At 46.7% G+C, this 18688-nt stretch overlaps 1 protein-coding gene across 1 annotated transcript in view; it reads right to left on the bottom strand.

Annotated features, from left to right (window-relative positions):
• LOC311135071 (transcriptional enhancer factor TEF-3-like) overlaps positions 1-18228 on the bottom strand; it is a 45268-nt gene extending 27040 nt beyond the window's left edge. The window contains exons 1-7 of the mRNA XM_084168941.1: positions 18077-18228; positions 13033-13370; positions 4532-4596; positions 2635-2706; positions 518-652; positions 350-393; positions 14-75 (exon numbers count right to left, since the gene is read on the bottom strand). Coding sequence (XP_084025067.1) covers positions 14-75; positions 350-393; positions 518-652; positions 2635-2706; positions 4532-4596; positions 13033-13039 — 385 coding nt within the window. The 5' untranslated portion in view covers positions 13040-13370; positions 18077-18228. The remainder of the gene's footprint in view (positions 1-13; positions 76-349; positions 394-517; positions 653-2634; positions 2707-4531; positions 4597-13032; positions 13371-18076) is intronic.
• Positions 18229-18688: the final 460 nt, after the last annotated feature.

Genomic DNA, 18688 nt, shown 5'->3' with positions numbered 1-18688 from the left:
TGAGAAAACCCACCTGTTATGGGGGGCAGGCTGGACGCTTGCATGGCGTAACTCTGCTGGGAAAAGGGCTTAATACTGGAGAGACAAGACAGGCAGTAGACACATTACACCCTCACCCACCTGACCCCTCGCACACACACACACACCTAATTGGCTGACGCTTAAACACACTGGGGGCTCAGCTTCATCAACTAAAGTGCTTTTTAAATAAACTTGTTAAGATGTTTCTCTGTCATATTCAGTGTTGACGGATTGTGATTTCCATGTATTCCATTGAAGTAGGCCTATGCCTTTTGACAAACAGAAGGACAGACAGACAGGCAGGCACGCACACAGGGTTGTAACTTACTCTTCAGGACCCCTAGGCTGTCCTGGAAGACCGCCATGCCAAAACTGGAGAAAAGAAAACATATTTTATTACACACACTACATGACACCACCTCTCCTTCTATATGTGACCCTCAGTGTTGCCCAAGGACAGGGTGTGTGTGTGTGTTTGTCCATGCACTCTTCTCACCCCCCCGGCAGTGGGGTACGGCGGCCTGGACAGCCCCTGCAGAGCCATCTTGTTCTGAAAGGCGGTGGCGGAGATGATCTGGGCAGAGGACATGGTGGCCATGCTCTGGAGGGCCTTGTCTTTGGCAGCCTGGTCCTGCAGACACACACAGCAGGCCCCAGGGGTCAGACACACACGCTTTCCACTTTAGTCAGCGACCTGTTTTCCTGGGAACACTAGCCCCACTATGTTGTTAGTTGGGTGGGAAAAGAGGGGTGAAAGAAAGGTTGCATCATCCGGCGCTGGGCTGGGATGCTGGGTGATATTGCAGTCAAGGGCTCTGGAGTCGAAAGTAAGGTTTATTGCCTTGGCAGAGGCCGGAAGTGTTGACAAGCAGTCTATGTCTCTGCTAGAGGTCACAGTGGGAGCTGGGCCGGGCACATCAGAGGGCTAGCTCCATGCTAATGCTAATCAAGCTAGTTCACGGCTAAATGTTAACGATAAGAAGGTGACACGGTGGCTACCAGAAACGGCAGAGTCATTCCTGTCTAGTGTCTATGGTAAAGTGTTATTGTTCTGTGCGTGTCCATCATGTTTACTTCAGCAGTTTCCAACTCATCTGGGACTACAAACACTCTCAGCCCAACCCTTTTATGCAAGGCCAACCGGCACATTCTTTTTCCCAGAACCGGCCAACACAAGGGCATAGCTGAAATATGGGGAGTACATCTGGTAATGTTCTCAGTTACAAGAAAGACCTATTTAAAAGGGCTGTCAGAGGCTTGTGACCAATGCCGGGCCTTGCCAGCTGAGGCCCAGTGGCCGCCGTCCAGGGTGACAGAGAGCTGTGTCAGTTGGTGTGCGTGTGTGTGGGCGCGTGCTTGCATGCATGCGTGTGTGTCTGTGGTGAGAAACGTAAACACGCAAGCTCAGGGGAAAAGCTTTCACCCACCAAACAGGAACACTTTTATTGAAATACTTACCAAATGAAATGCCTGGAAGGAACAATACAAACATTAATTTATATCCTGACAAATGCATTTGTTCATATTGTGCACAGCAAGCCTCAAGCCAGGAATGCTGGAGCATATTTAAATTGACTGTGGTGATTTGTAGAGATGCATCATCTGTACTGAGCATTCCATAAAACACTCATACAAATGAAGGGGGTGCTATTAAATACAATCCACTCTCTCGGTTTCTCATTGTTTTGTCTCGCCATATTGTTTTCACTGAAATGTAGGAATGGGAATCCATTAGAAATTCCATATCGGATTAATGGATAAAGGCCATGGTATATTTAGTTATTTTTTCATGGAATCAAACGTCAAAATGAGAAGAGAATAACATGGGTTAAGGTACATGAAGACCATAGGAAGCTTTCCTGATGATCTCAGCTCTGTGGTTTTAAAGGAACAACATCATGGCTACAGCCAAGCACCACCACAGCCTCCCCAACAACCCTCCATTTTAACTTCCCACCTTAAAAACATCAGCCAACAGCATGGTACTCCAAATAACCTGCATAGCTAGTGCTTTAGCAGTCATAGAATTGGAATGGGTAGAATGGTAGACATTGAGACATTCCCATTGAAAGCAAGGTCCCTACAATGGTATGTGGCCCGACATACATTGGTGAGGAGGATTGGAATTTGGATGTGTTTTGTTCTAAATGCAATCGTAAAAGGTTGAATTGCGCCTCCATATTGGCAGATCCACGTAGATCTTGCAGAATTTACATGTACATTTTAATCATTTAGCAGACGCTCTTATCCAGAGCGACTTACAGTTAGTGAATGCATACATGTTTATTTTTTTAGTTTTTTTCATACTGGCCCCCCGTGGGAAACGAACCCACATCCCTGCCGGCCAAACCCTCCCCTACCTTGGACGACGCTGGACCAATTGTGCACCGTCAATGGGTCTCCCGGTCGCGGCCGGCTGCGACAGAGCCTGGACTCGAACCAGGATCTCTAGTGGCACAGCTAGCACTGCGATGCAGTGCCTTAGACCACTGTGCCACTCTGGAGTAAACCCAAGAACCTGTTTGATTTGTTTTTCTACCCATTCCATTACTATATTGAGCAAATCCATAATGCAGCGCAACAGTTTAAGATCCAAAAACGGGGGAGACTCACGTAGCGTACCTTCAGCTTCACCTGGATCTCCCGGGCCTTCCGTCGCGCTAGCACCTGGATGTGACTGGACACCTGGAGGAGAGGGAGGGAGGGAGATCAGGTATTTGGTAGATGTGTCTGTATCTCCATGTTGACGCCAAATGTCCGACAAACAATGATATTAATATTCTCATTCTTACGACAGTGCAATGTTGTCTTGAAACTTTTGGTACCAACATGGCACTCATTAAGAATGGAAAATAAAAAGGAAAACGCTGCACACTGCTGCTCATGCTCCCAGGTGATTTTATTATTACGTTTCAACCATTAGGTCTTCATCAAGCATCCATGAACTCACCTACAACGTCAGCACCTGGATGTGCGTATGTTCTTCAGCTTTTTTACTAATTAAGAATGACATATTTACAAACTGATTTACACTACAAAAGTATGTGGACACCCCCTTCAAATTAGTGGATTCAGCTATTTAAGCCACACCCGTTGCTGACAGGTGTATAAAATCGAGCACGGAGCTATGCAATCTCCACAGACAAACATTGGCAGAAGAATGGCCCGTACTGAAGAGCGCAGTGACTTTCAACGTGGCACCGTCATAGGATGACACCTAACCAACAAGTCAGTTTGTCAACTTTCTGCCCTGCTAGAGCTGCCCCAGTCAACTGCAAGTGCTGTTATTGTGAAGTGGAAATGTTTAGGAGCAACAACGGCTCAGCCACGAAGTGGTAGGCCACACAAGCTCACAGAACGGGACCGCCGAGTGCTGAAGCACATAGCGTCTGTCCTCGGTTGCAACACTTACTACCGAATTTCCAAACTGCCTCTGGAAGCAACGTCAGCACAAGAACTGTTCATCGGGAGCTTCATGAAATGGGTTTCCATGGCCGAGCAGTCGCACACAAGCCTAAGATCACCATGCACAATGCCAAGCGTCGGCTGGAGTGGTGTAAAGCTCGCCGCCATTGGACTCTGGAGCAGTGGAAATGCGTTCTCTGGAGTGATGAATCACGCTTCACCATCTGGCAGTCCGACGGACAAATCTGGGTTTGACGGATGCCAGGAGAACGCTACCTGCCCGAATGCATAGTGCCAACTATAACGTTTGGTGTAGGAGGAATAATGATCTGGGGCTGCTTTTCATGGGTTGGGCTAGGCCCCTTAGTTCCAATGAAGGGAAATCGTAAATTGTTGTAGCAGCAAAGGGGGGACCAACTCCATATTAATGCCCATGATTTTGGAATGAGATGTTCGACAAGCAGGTGTCCATATACCTTTGGCCCTGGCCATTGCTAGACCCTTCCTCAACTCAATGTCAACCCCAACCCCTCTCCCTCTTTACCCCCATCCCATCATCACATAAGGGCTCAAAGATGAAACCCCTCTCCCTCTCTCTCCATGTAATGCAACATCAGTCCGTGCCAACACGTCAGTCAGTCACTCCATATAAAATCCCATGTCCCAGATAGGGTTCCAAATCCCTGCCTCATCCAGCCCTATACAGCGTCCTCTCTGCCGTAAAGATCCTGTATTGGCCGGCTTCTTGCTCTCCTAACGAGGCTGGGCTATGTGCTACGTGAGGTGGTGAAAAAACACACCGTCATCTGATCCTATAGCATCTGCACATTGGGCCCCGGCCCTCTAAATCACTCAGCAGAGGCCCATTTCAGCGTGAGAAGGGGGCTAGGGCTCGGGGACAGTTTAGGAGTGAAGGCAGCATCACTTCCCCCTGTCATGGCTATGCTATGGTCTTCTCTCTCTGTCTTTTTTTTTGCCTCTGATTGGAGCACAGACAGCTTGGACAGACATGGGGTGGGTGGGTTGTGTAAGGGGAGCACATGGTTCGGGAGAAAGGGCTCGGAACATGTAGAGCAGGAGTGGATTGGTGCTACGTGAAACTCACCTGCTTTCTTGTCCGCGTCTTCCCTGTGCGTAGCTTGATGTACCGTGCTATCAGCTCATTCCGTCCTGTAAGCCAGACAATATACATTTTAGTTTTGACATTGATTTAGATTTTATTTTTAATGGCATGAAGAAAATGCAAATTATCCAGTTTAAAAGGTGATATTTGTTTAGATGCAAAGTTTGATTTTGTTTATTTTTTCATAGTGATATGGTCCAACAGTGTAAATCCTAGTTTAATGCAGTTAAATACAACAAGCTGGGTGTCAGTAGGATACGGGATGATAAGGTACTGTAGATGATGAGGATGTTTTAACCAGCAGGAATTAAAATGTTTACTGAAGCTAACTCATCGTGCCTGGCTGGGCAAATCAGCTGCAGAGGTGGGAGGGGTGTGTGAGTTTGTGTACTCATGTTTCCTGTATGTGTGTGTATTGGTGTAATGTGTGTATGTGTAAATGTTTAAGGCCATGCGTGTGTGTAACAGCGCAAGTGTGTGTGTGTGCTTGCCCTGGTCTGTGTGTCCTGTGGGGCTGTGCTGCTGACAGACAGGTCACAGTGGCTGAGCAGGTGAAGGGGTATGGCAGCCGTGCTCCGAACAGACACGCCACGGCCACAGGGAGCGATGAAGGAGGCCTGGAGAGGCTGCTCGGCAGCTGGTGTGTGTGTCAATGTTTATAGAATATGCCTTTACGCCTGCAGTAAATCTTGGGCTTGTTCCACCATCAAGGTTATGGTTACAGGGCAAGGGACTTGGTCATGTGACCTCTCACCTCTCTTCTTGGCCCTGCACATACACACACGCGCACATGCACGCACAGTCGCACTTGATGGGATGGACGCACGTCTATGGCATGCACATACACACACTCAGCCAGCCACCCAGCCATCTATTGGTAGAGTTTGCACCACCTCTTAAACACTGTCATTTTTCGTTCTCACACCACATCTCCATGTGAATTAACACAGAGATCAGTCACACATCGCAACCTGGAACAACCAGCGTAAGACTTTCCTCACATAGTGATGCTTGGGTCAGAAAACCCTGCCCTACGCCACTGACCAATCAGAACGCCCGGTTGGGTTGAGGAAAGGCAACCCGAACCCTAAGGAGCCCAGAACACTGGCAGGCGATAAAAGTGATCAGATTCAGGTTGCGTCCCAATTGGCACCCTATACTCCCTATATAGTGCACCACTTTTGACAAGCCCTGGTCAACAGTAGTGCACTATATAGGGAATAGGGTGCCATTTGGGACGTATACGCCGAGTGGAATGCAAAACATTGTTTCTCCAGCCCTCCTCTGAGCCACACTGGTGGGGATAAGGTTCTAGCAGACTGTGTTTGTTCAGACATAACTTTCCTACTAATCAATCTCTCAAAATATTCAAGTTTAATAGGGGACTAGTCCACTGCAGGCAAACGTCTGACTTATGAAAGTAGCAGCTGTATGCATCAGAGGGTATTGCGGTGAATTTGGCGGTGATGGTTATCTGTGAAGTGGCCCCGTGTAGCTCAGTTGGTAGAGCATGGCGCTTGCAATGCCAAGGTTGTGGGTTCGTTTCCCACGGGGGGCCGGGGGGGCCAGTATGAAAATGTATGCACTCACTAACTGTAAGTCGCTCTGGATAAGAGCGTCTGCTAAATGACTAAAATGTAAGTGGAGACATGTTCACAAAGGAGGAAAATGAAGAAGGGCGATGCTAACCTCTTCACACACACGAGCGCTTACATGCACACACACACACACACACACACACACACAGAGCTGTAGGGCTCCCTTTGTGTCAGGCTTTTGTGGATTTAAACCCTTCTCTCAGTCTCCGTCTGCCTCCACACAAGGCCCAGTCACGGCACTCATTCACCCTCAATCTTATTTTAATTTCTGTGCTGGAACTGCTCAAGTGTTCAGTGTTTATCGGAAGGTGCACTCGCTCGCCGATTGTTTAAGCATCTAAATACATATTTCTTTAATCCCTTTGGATTAAAAACGTGTACCACATTTCTTGTGCACTTTGCAGACGCTGACTTAAGGCAGGCGAATACTTTTTGTGAGGTCACTGGGGTGACTTCTGGATGCCGTAGAGATGTTTTGTCAGGTGATGGACTACACGGTATAACGGTGAAGGCAGAGAGCTTTTATCTTATTTCCTGACCTCAAATGAACAAGGCAACTTTAATATTAAGTTCCCATTATTCAGTTGCAACTTGCAAGTTACTCTAGATACCACCAGTAGATAATCATTTAGAAAGCACATTGTTAGTAAAAGTACATGTAGGCTTCTTAAAAAGTAACAGACATGCGAGTACAGTACACTTCACTCCACATGGACTGGAGGAAACCACTACATTATGTTCCATCTTCGTCTAACTTTGTAAGTGCTGTGTTGTTACGAAAGACTTCCAGATACCGTACCTTTTAAATATTTTATTTGTAATTTTATTTTTAAAAACATATTTTTACACTATTTTCAATAACTTACGAAAGTTCTGACAATTTTTTTCACCTTAACTATTGATATTGATCTCTTTCATTCATTGAGAGTGGAATCTTGATTTTCGGCATTGTGCTTATAAATAATTTGAGCCATGATTCAGCATTATGCTCACATACTGTCACAAAAAGTCTGTACACACATGGCATCCTCCTAGTCCATTCAAAATTAGCATACTGTATTTGTGACCATTACACCAAGTCATTAATGAGCTGTTAAGAGGCTGGTCTTTATATCAGATGTCCCTGCCACTCCTAGAAATGGACGGGTGGTATGATTTAAATATATTCAGACACAAGTGCGAGATCACAGAAGGAGTCGGTCAGTCACACAATGATGAGGTCATCATCGTGTGATCGTGTCCACTGGGAAGGATCCAGAGTGGGTGACAGACAGAGACAGAACCTGACCCCGGTCTACTCATTGCATTGCAGGCACAGCATGTCCTTAACCACTGGTCCAAGGCCAGTTTGAGTTGTGTAGCTCTCTCTCAGTGTTTAAGGTTAAAGCGTCAGGGACTGGGATCAGGTCAAAGGACCCTGTGTAAGTTCTCAAGAGCAGTCAGTAACCGACCACAACAACAATACTCTACTCGTCCGGCTCTGGGACCATCTGGGAGAGCTGGTCTCCCCCTCGCCCCTTTTCCCTCTCACCCTCTCCCCACCGTCCCCCTCCAGCTCTGTTTGTTGGGGTCAGGGAAAGGTCAGAGGGGTTGGTGATGGTTGCAGGCTGTGTCACGTGAAGGTGCAGCCCTCCCCTCCCTCCCTGTCATACATATGCCTCTTCTCAGAAGGCTGGGTTCCTCTCTGGCCCTAAACGGCCGACCCTGCTCTCTGAGCTCTATCCTCCCCAGAGCATTCCTCACATACCAACACACTGACAGCCCTGCATGCTGCAGCACCGGCCATGCATCTGTTCCCTTTAATGCTACCTGCCTCATGGAGGCGTACTGGGTTGGGTGTGTGTGGTTGTGTGTGTGAGTGCACGCAACTACACCCTTTGACCCTTGTGCACAAACACTCACACCCTCATGACCCTGCCTAGAGGACATCGACTCACACCTTAGCACATAGCCATCCCAGGCTGGCTAGCCAACCCAGACTCCAGCACAGACGACAACAGAGGACTCAGCTTCTTACATCTACTCTCTATCTATTCTGAACAGTGGCAATCCATGGGATCGATAGGAGGCCGCCAACCATGCCAGCCAGGGAGCACACACACACACACACACACAGCGAGCCCCTCTCTGAACACACGTCTTCCAGCCATACGGCTTCCGCAAGCACATGTGCCTCTCTGTCTGTGGGCGAGAACAACAGTCACATTTAGGCCGCAGGAATGTGTTGGCAGGGTGCGATTTCCCCTCCGATAGGATAGTGAGCCGAGCAGAGTGGCGTGGAGACTCCCGACGAACAGGCCTGTCTCTGAAGCCACTCTGCTATTTCACCCCTCTCTCATTGACACTGTCTGATACCGTGCAGTCCCTGTAATGTAAACAGGATTTAAAGGTACGTCCACATAGCATTGCGATTCATTCAGAGGTGTTACCATGGTAACAGCAGTAGCTGACTGTTTACTGTCAGTTTCATTTGATTGAAGTGAATCCTGGCCATACAGTACAGTATGCATCTCTCCACTGGTTACATCATTTCTCCCCATCTCCTCCCGTTTGAATATATCCTAAAAGTAATCACTGACTTACCACCATTGGATAGGTGTAAGCAAGGGCAAGGGGTTCCATTACATAGCTTTTATTTATCCAGTCATGTTAGATCTTGGAATAAGTTTATGGGAGAGAGCGCTCGATCAGGGCCCTATAATGAGATTCATGTCAGAGCCAAGCAGACAGCCATGTCTGAATTCCAGAGGCACCTTAGCAGAAAGGCAGTGATGGTTCCTTCAAAGTCCCTTAGGGGATCCTATCACAGGTGAGAGTGAAGGTCAAGACAGGGGCTAGGGTTACAGCCAGGGTCTGGTTTAGACTCAGGACCCTCCCATGTGAGGGCTGTCCCCCTGAGCACCGCCCCAGCCTCAGGGGGGCTCAGGTGACCCCCGCCAGTGTCCACTCACAGCCTCACACACACGCCACTACCCACTCACTACCCAGCAACCCCCTGACCTGGCCATTCCTTCTCAAGTACTCTCTCTGGAGACAGTGACCCCACTGCCCTAGTACACACTGTGGAGACTCAGCAATGATATGATGACTGTACAGAGAACTCTGTGTCCTCTCAGCTGCAAAGACTAAAAAACATAACACACAAGCACTTTATCAAAAGGCTACTGGCCACACACAGCCTTCTGTCAGTGAATCTCTCACTTGACTGGGAAAGTTGGGACCTGGGTGAGGAGGATAACTATTTCTTTCCATTGGGCCTTTCCTTTACATCACACACTGTTATTAATGAGGGTTGAGCTGACAGAAAAAACTGCTGCTCTCTGCTTGCAGGGCACTTTGGCTTTGTACACAAGACAGACAAACACATCAACATGTTTATAGGCAATAAAATCCTTGCAATGAAGGACAGGGAAAACAGATTTTCACTATAGGTGTTATAGAGGGAGAGCAGGTGTGAAAGAACATAATGACTGAACAAAATATGATAATGTCAGTTATTTTTGCATTAGGCATAAGTCTAGACACAATTTTTGATTATGTAAATAATAAAAGGGATTACAAGAAGAGTTATGTCTGATTATCCAATCACTGTGAATAAACAGCCAACATGATCACATTTCCACTTCATATACGGCCTATATGGGTATCCTATACCTTGGGACAAAGCACTTATCCAACTGTCCCTCTCTCCTCCTTTATAACACACATCATTTGTCATCCCGGCTCTGAAAAGCCATTCTACCCGGTGGATCCCTGTTACTTTACACACCGGCCGTAAATCCAATGGGGCCTAGCACAACAGGGACCCATGGAAGATAGTAAATGTTTTCATTGGCAATGCATGTCGAATGACTGACCGCCGCACAAACAAACGGCACAATATCCGTGACACTGTCTTAATAGGCGAGCTACTAACTTCAATGTGTAATAGGCATGATGGCCAGCGCTTTGCAGACTATTACGAGAAGAATGCCAGGAATGCATGAGGAAATATGAGACAAAAACATTCCTCTCAATATAAGAATTTACAATGGATTGAAGAGGATTCACACACATACCATCCAATTAACGGTTTGCCATCTTAGTATGGCGTTGTTGCCTCTGAAATGAACCTCAGTCTGTGTTGTAGAGAGGAAATCCAACACATACTCTACATTCCTGAGTTCTCCCTATAGGAACCTTGTTACATAGACATCTTAAATAGACATATTTTCATAGGTTTTCCTCTCACTTAATGTAGCCTAACAATTTACTTCTGTTCAAAACCTCAACATGAGAATGAGTCACATAGCTTTAGGTTGAAATTAGTTGAGTTGTAGCAAAGTGTCAAAAGGGCTGTCGGTGACCCTGACAGAGCTGGTGGGGTGGAAGGGGGGGGGCTACGTGCTTAGTCTTGTCTCATGTTGTAAATCTGGGCTGGCCGCGATGCTGCGAGGCTGGGGTGAACTTGGGGAGCAGCTGGAGGTTAGCTGAAAGGCAGCCAGACCCACTGACAGACTGACGGACAGACCTGGAGGGGGGACTCTGGCAGGGCCTACGGTGTGTGTGTGTTCGTGTGTGAGGGATGTGGAAGGGGGACAGAGTGCATGAGGGGCTGGTAAATGACAGAAATAGCAGGGAACAGAGGAGGGAGGCATAAAGACACACAACAGGGACAGGTGCAGAGCGCGAGTGCCCCACAAGACACCGCCGCTACCTTGGTGTTTATTTATTCCTCCCACTCAAAGGGTAAACGTCTATTCTGGTATAGGGTTGCAGCAGAGCTGCCTTGAACCCCGGCTCCAAACGCATACCATTCCTAACGGGCCATCGTGCTCCCTGGTGCACATCACCCGCCCCTGACCCCCATGGGGAGGAAGGGGTACCTCAGCGCCCACCCCCAGCCCTCACCACCCTTCCCTCCCCCTCTTTTCCCCATGACACAGAATGTGACACCTGCCCTCTCTCCTCTGCCCCATTATTGCAGGCTTTATAAGGGTTTAGAGTTGATCAGGGGACGGCTGTGACCTCGCTGGGCCTAGCTAGCCTAGCCTAGTGTGTGGCTAATGGCTAATGGCTAGAGGAGCTGGCGCAGTGACAGGGGCGATGGCAGACCGCGTCTGATAAGCACACAACCATCTATTCTGTTTGGGCCCCTCGCTTTTCCACCACCGGTGATCCGGATCCGTTATCAAACAGTCAAGCAGACGAGCTATCAGCAAGCCATATTTTATCAGACATCTATCAGCAACACATAGTGTGGCCTATAGTCATTGTATGACTTTCTGAAGGGTCTATAAGCACTCTATACTATTAGCATTTTTATGGTAGACAATACAATCCTTCTTTGTCTACAAAACACGCCTTTTTTTATTTCACCTCTTTTTTTCTCCCCAATTTCGATCTTGTCTCATCGCTGCAACTCCCCAATGGGCTCGGGAGAGGCGAAGGTCGAGTCATGCGTCCTCCGAAACATGACCCGCCAAACCGCGCTCCTTAACACCCGCCCGCTTAACCCGGAAGCCAGCCGCACCAATGTGTCGGAGGAAACACTGTTCAACTGACGACCGAAGTCAGCCTGCAGGAGCCCGGCTCACCACAAGGAGTCGCTAGAGCGCGATGAGCCAAGTAAAGCACCCCCGGCCAAAACCCTCCCCTAACCCGGACGACGCTGGGCCAATTGTGCGGCTCCCTATGTGACTCCCGGTCACGGCCGGTTGTGACACAGCCTGGGATCGAACCCGGGTCTGTAGCGACGCTTCAAGCCTTAGACCGCTGCGCCACAAAACACTTCTTACCTAAATATTTGACCTCATCACGACATACGCTGAGTGTACAAAACATTAGGAACACCTTCTTAATATTGAGTTGCACCCCCCTTTGCCCTCAGAACAGCCTAAATTCTTCGAAAGCGTTCCACAGGGATGCTGGCCCATGTTGACTCCAATCCTTCCCACAGTTGTGTGAACTTGGCTGGATGTCCTTTGGATGGTGGACCATTCTTGATACACACGGGAAAAACTGTTGAGCGGAAAAACCCAGCATTGTTTTAGTTCTTGACACAAACCGGTGTGCCTGGCACCTACTATAATACCCCGTTCAAAATATTTTGTCTTGCCCATTCACTCTATAAATGGCACACATACACAATCCATGTCTCAATATTCTCAAGTCTTAAAAATCCTTCTTTAACCTGTCTCCTTCCCTTCATCTACACTGATTGAAGTGTGTTAACAGGTGACATCAATAAGGGATTATAGCTTTCACCTGGATTCACCTGTTCAGTCTGTCATGGAAAGAGCAGGTGTTCCTAATATTTTGTACACTCAGTGTATAACTTCTCCATTTTTGTTCTTCACTTTTCATTGGACTACAACACTTAAAAGAGAGGGAGGGAAGTTAAGCAGATTCTGTGAAGTATCAATCAGAGTGGGAGCAGCAACATGGAGAGGAGAGGGTACACATCAATCGTGCCATCACACGCTACTCAGCCACGAGGGAAGAGGTCTGGTATTTTGGCATTTTATTAGGATCCCCATTAGCTGTTGCAAAATCAGCAGCTACTCTTCCTGGGGTCCACACAAAACATGAAACATGACATAATACAGAACATTAATAGACAAGAACAGCTCAAGGACAGAACTACATTAAAAAATGGGCAGCTGTGTGGTTTGAACAAGAGTGCTCTGAAACATGAAGATAGTGATTGGGTGTGTGCATGTGTATTTGTACATAAAGGTCACACAAATGTGTGAGGGACAGCGCTCCGTTCAAATATGACCAGAAATAAGGAAATATATTGCACATCAAGGGACAGCGCCTGAGACAGTGTGTCCATATAAGAGTGAGAGGACAGCAGAGTCATCACATAACACCGGGGAACAGATGGAAAAGGGTGGGGCGTACCGTACATCTTTCCCTCATCGGAGAGGATGATCTTCCTGCGTCCGCAGGGCGGGTAGATGGCCAGGGCCTCCTGGAAGCTCTGCTCGATGTCGGGGCTCCACACGCCCTCCGCATCGTTCTCCAGAGGCTTGTCCAGAGGCTCATTCAGCTCCTCACTGGTGCCCCCAGGGGAGGGGGCCGGCACCCACTCCGCAGACGTGGTGGGGGGCCGGGGGGACCACAGGACAGGGCTGGGGTGGGAGGAGCAGGGGGGGTAGACCCAGGAGGGGGGAAGGGGGTTGGTGTAGGGGGTAGAGGGTGCGTTCCAGGGGCCAAGGACAGGACAGAGGAGGGTGATCCTGAGGAAGCAAAATACACAATATTTAGGTGAGGTGAGGTCTGTGACTAAAATCTTGCCAGATCTCCCTCAAAGAGGTTCAAACATCAATCAATTAAGATGAAACAAAAACCACAAACAATATTCAGATCATTTGATGTCAGCCCAAGGAGGTGATCTATCTAGAAAAGCGATCGCTACGTCAGAGTGCAGTCATATGAAGAGCAGTGTGCGTGCGTAGGCTATAAGATCTTAGACCACATCACTGGGGAGTTGCTAATCCTACTTGGAAAAAGCACCTCGGATCCAAAATTAAATTATGGAGCCATGAAAACAAACAGCGTGGCACCTCGAGGCAGAGGGCTGAGGAGTCACTAAGCCAACAGACCAGGAAACACATTCAACTGGGATCTCCACCACACCACCATTGAGAGAGAGAGAGAGAGAGAGAGAGAGAGAGAGAGAGAGAGAGAGAGAGAGAGAGAGAGAGAGAGAGAGAGAGAGAGAGAGAGAGAGAGAGAGAGAGAGAGAGAGAGAGAGAGAGAGAGAGAGAGAGAGAGAGAGAGAGAGAGAGAGAGAGAGAGAGAGAGAGAGAGAGAGAGAGAGAGAGAGAGAGAGAGAGTTGGACAGACACATCAAGGAGGAGATCATATCAGGGTTATTTTAAGGCTCAATCAGCACTCTCTATCTAGTCAATTACACTTTAACACTCAAGCTGGATGTACAGTACTGATCACATATTGACTAGGGTGGGCCAGGAGTTTTTGCTGACCATGTGACCTGAATAGATCATTAGGTTTCTGGGTAATGTATAAGTAAGCTCTCAACAACATAGAGGCAACAGAGAGACACTCAGGAATGATAAGACCTCAATGGAGAACGACGTTCCTTGATGGGTCTGTGTCTTTGGGGCTGGGACAATATGAATGTTTTTGGTCCGATTCCTAAACCCCAACACCCTCCAAAGTCCTTCATGTTCAGTCCAAATATTGCCAGGAGTGTTCGGTCCTTGCCATAAGCTCGTGGACACACACCCACACAATCCCCTTCTTCATGCTATCAACAGGGAGTTTGGGTCCTTAGACGTCTTTAGGCAAAGTGTTTTGTTCTCTGCCTCATTTGAACACGCTCTCGCTCATGGAGTCCCCTCCCGAGGCATCATTTCTTGGACAGGAATTTCATCTTATTTCCTGAAAATAAAAACAGCCAACAGAACCAGATCAAAATAACTTTGGCGTGAGTGACAACCTTTTCATACATTGAAGAGGAATGTAGTTTCACGAATGTAACAACTATTATTCAGTGACTTGGTATATGATGCATGTAGGTATTAGAGTGGATAGGGTGTACAGTGGCGTACTAAAGTATTCTTATTTTGTTGCCTGGAATTAAAATGGAGTTTTTCCTGCTCTGGTCACTGGGTGAGGCCCGTCTCTATCATTGTTTGTTTTCCTCTAGAGGCAAATCTGGGTTGCCAATTGACGTTTAAGGCTATTGACATGGTTAGTCATGATAATGTGTGATTTGCCTGGTTGTATCTGGGCTGCCTGGTGGTGTGCTGTAGGGGTGTAAAGGGAAAAACAGGAGGGAAGGGGTTGTCCTGATGAGTCACTGAGTGTCACGTCTGAGTGAGGAACAATCTCCATCCAGCCAGTCCACCCTCTCTTCCTCTGAGCCCCCTGGCATTCCAATGGACTTCCTGTAAATGAGCTGGCCAGATAACCCTGCTCACACACATGCACCTAACAACACTATGTAAAACAACTGAGGAGGGCAAACGTAGACTGTAGAGCCCCTTTCTTTGCTCTGGTGGTTTTTAAATGAGGGGTCTATGGTGAAATGGTATTTGTGGTTTAAATGAGGGGTCTATGGTGAAATTGTATTTTTGGTTTAAATGTGGGGTCTATGGTGAAATGGTCTTTGTGGTTTAAATGAGGGGTCTATGGTGAAATTGTATTTTTGTTTAAAATGAGGGGTCTATGGTGAAATGGTCTTTGTGGTTTAAATCAGGGGTCTATGGTGAAATGGTCTTTGCTGTGCTCAAAGAGAGTACATGTATTTACTTTGCTCACAAAGTAACCTGGAGTGCAACTGTAATTACAATGTAATAGTCCAACACTGAAAAAGAAAGAGAAAGTTTTAGTGTAGAGAGAGCTGTGGGGCATAAACCATTAGAATGCTGGTTAGGTTCCTCAGCCAAAGTGTCCAACAGGGTTAATTGACATAAGCCCCTTAAATCAGGTGGTCCCTTCCACAGTCCCCCTCTCCCCCATCTCAGCTCCTCTCCCATGGGCCCACTCAACGGGATAATCTCCCGGCTGATGCTGCGCTCAGGGGGCGCAGATCCCCTCACATACACGCACACACACACACACAGATGCACACACACACAGACGCACACACACGTAGGAAGCAGGTATGTGTACTTCACAGAAATGCACACACATAAACGTATGGAACAAATAAGATATGCACTCATAAAGATGCATACTCACACACAAACACAGGCACACACTGATACTTTCACTTAAGATACCAGAAATACACATAGGACTACACTACACACACCTATACAAACTATGCAGCGTTGCCCACACCCTCGCCACCCTTTGACCCCCAATCATAAGAGGCAACAGCTGCATCAGTTTCCCCTTGCCCCTGGCACAGTGCTCACTGCCTACTCAGTGTGTTGTGGGGTGGGTAGGACTGAAGGGGGGCTGCAGGGGGCCTCAACGCCAGAGAGGGTTAGGGGTGAGGGGGGATGGGGGGGCAGGAGAGACGGGGGTGCTACAGTATATTCAAGTCATACCTCATAATAATCACATAGAGTACAGGGTCAAGAGGGAGACTGGTCTGCATGAGTTCAATCCAAGATTAACCCTACAAAGAGATCCATCAAACATATACACTAATACAGCCCAATGACTTATTGGACATATGTATGTAGAGACTAGAGAGGAGGATTGTTGGTAGACGCCGGTTGTTGGGGCTTGGAGGCCAGGGGATTTCTTTGTTCTGTAGGGCTAAAATCTAAGGCATTATTCTGCTTTCTCGTGTGAGTGGAGGAGGAATGCTCGCTATGTGGGATGAGCACACTGAATAATAGTCTCCTCAGCACAGGGCCAATCTCAGGGCAGCTCAATATACTCACAGACACAGACAAATGTTCACTCACACACACAGAGACACACACACACACACACACACACACACAAAGAGACGCAAATACACCAAAGAGACGCAAATACACACACACAGTGCTTATGAGTTTTGATCAATTGCAGAGACATGATGATATGGACACACTGACACACAGAGACAGAATGACAAGTTAGCAATCACTCTCATCATTAGTAGGCTACAGTTTGTAAATTAAAAACAGACTAGGACAGTGCACTCAGAGACCCCAAGACAGAAAAACTAAGAAGTGAGCAAGGGTTGAGAAAATTAATTAACCCTTGGCTGTCATACAGTAGTTTTAAGAGAGTGCCCTAACAGGTGTGTGCTTGCCCCCTACCTCTCCATGCCACTGGCCCATTCCATCTATTGCTCCTGTGGAACACACCCTCCCTTGCCCCGGGGGAGTGCCCCCGGATGGACTATCACACACACCACTCTAACCCTGCTCTGGGACCCGGACCAAAAATACTCCCTCACACAGCCTGTCCGCACCACCATGACTAGACTCTACACAGTTTATCGACTCCACTACAAAACCAAACCCTGTGTGTGTGTGTGTGTGTGTGTACTGATCGGTCATCACTGCCTACGCACAACATATGCCAGGTAGCAGTGGTTGGATTGGTGACTCAAAAACAGCATAACAAGTACACTACATCATAAACAAGTCGGAAATACAATTGTTTGAAAATGTGGACGTTTTAAAACTATATAAAACGTATGCCTAATATAATTGCATTTTGCTTGGGCACAGACAATACACAGTAAACCACATTTTGTTGACTTTGTTGACACATGCATTCTGTAAATGTATGGTATGCAGACTTTTCACAGACATATTAACGTGTAGGATCATGGGAACTACTTTCATTAGCCTATAACAAATACATATTAACAATCATAATCACATAATAATACACATGTAATTGTTTTAATTGCTCTCTAGATATAGTTATTGAAGATAATATAGCTCAAGTGCTAAATTAGTATTAATAGCTGTAGTTATTATTAGTAAAAGTAATTCATAGAAATAGTTATTATTAATAGTAGACTGGTATTTTTTATTGTATTATTTGGCATAATAAAACAATTCACTCACGTCTATTATTTCGGAAACATTCTCAGATTTTCTGACAACTGATATTCTCTAAAATGATGCAACTGAAATATCTATTTTGTAAACATTATATCTATTCCTTTTATAATTTCAGTAGCCTATCACCCAGAGGAGCGCTAACGTTTAACTGCGTGCCTATGACGTTATTAGTTTCCTTTAAAAAGTTCCGGCCGAAACGCAGGAAGTACAGTGCAGGGATACAAATTTAGGAATTGGACAAAACATGTCAGAAATGTAAAGAATGTTTACCTCATACAGCGTTTTAGAAACAATGAAACCGGCAGCCAGCTGTAGTATGGCTACCACTGACCTGTCTAACTCTGATACAGAAAGTTTGGTAGCAACTTATGAGAGGCATTGGTTTATGAAAGAACACAGATGTATGTTCACTTACAAAACAAAGAGACAGATAGAATATTTTGTAAACGTACCTGTTGAAAGTCAAGCAAAAGACAACACCGCTGGGTCAAGCACGCAAGTGGAATTTTTGGGTCAGATTTCTGTAAATAAACATATTTATTTGTCTCGCCTTTCCTGAGTCGTTTGAAGCGCGAGGAGGGCTGGAATTTAAGGAATTAGCTGTGGTATGACATGAAGCCTGGAAGGCAGAGAAAAAGACGAGGGGAAAGAGGGAGGCAGGACCGACGGGTCAACACGTAATGAGGGAGGGGAATTGGAGGGGACGGCGTTCCGAAAAGGAAAAGAAAGCCAGCCTTGGTAAGGGAAAAAGGAAATCACATCAAGAAAAACAGAGGTCGGGGATTGTCATTGCCTCAGAGAGGGACAAATACACACAAAGGGACAAAGCTATTGAGCTACTGCGAAAACTTATCAGCCCTCTTATAATTATCTGAAGTTGTGAAATAACCCTATAATAAAGATTAAAATACCCCTCTTGGCTATTTTATTTGTTTATAGGGCACTATTCAAGTAATACATGTGATAGCCTAATATAAATTACTATTGATTTTAGGTTACATAAACTATAAATAGACTGTATACGTTTTTAAAACTTGTAATGTCCTTTGGCAAAATATGTTGAT

Source organism: Coregonus lavaretus (genome assembly GCF_964263955.1).
Source record: "Coregonus lavaretus genome assembly, chromosome: 9".
Classification (NCBI taxonomy): domain Eukaryota; kingdom Metazoa; phylum Chordata; class Actinopteri; order Salmoniformes; family Salmonidae; genus Coregonus; species Coregonus lavaretus.
The sequence above is the reverse complement of the archived record's forward strand: the minus strand, read 5'-3'. Positions and strand labels throughout refer to the sequence as shown.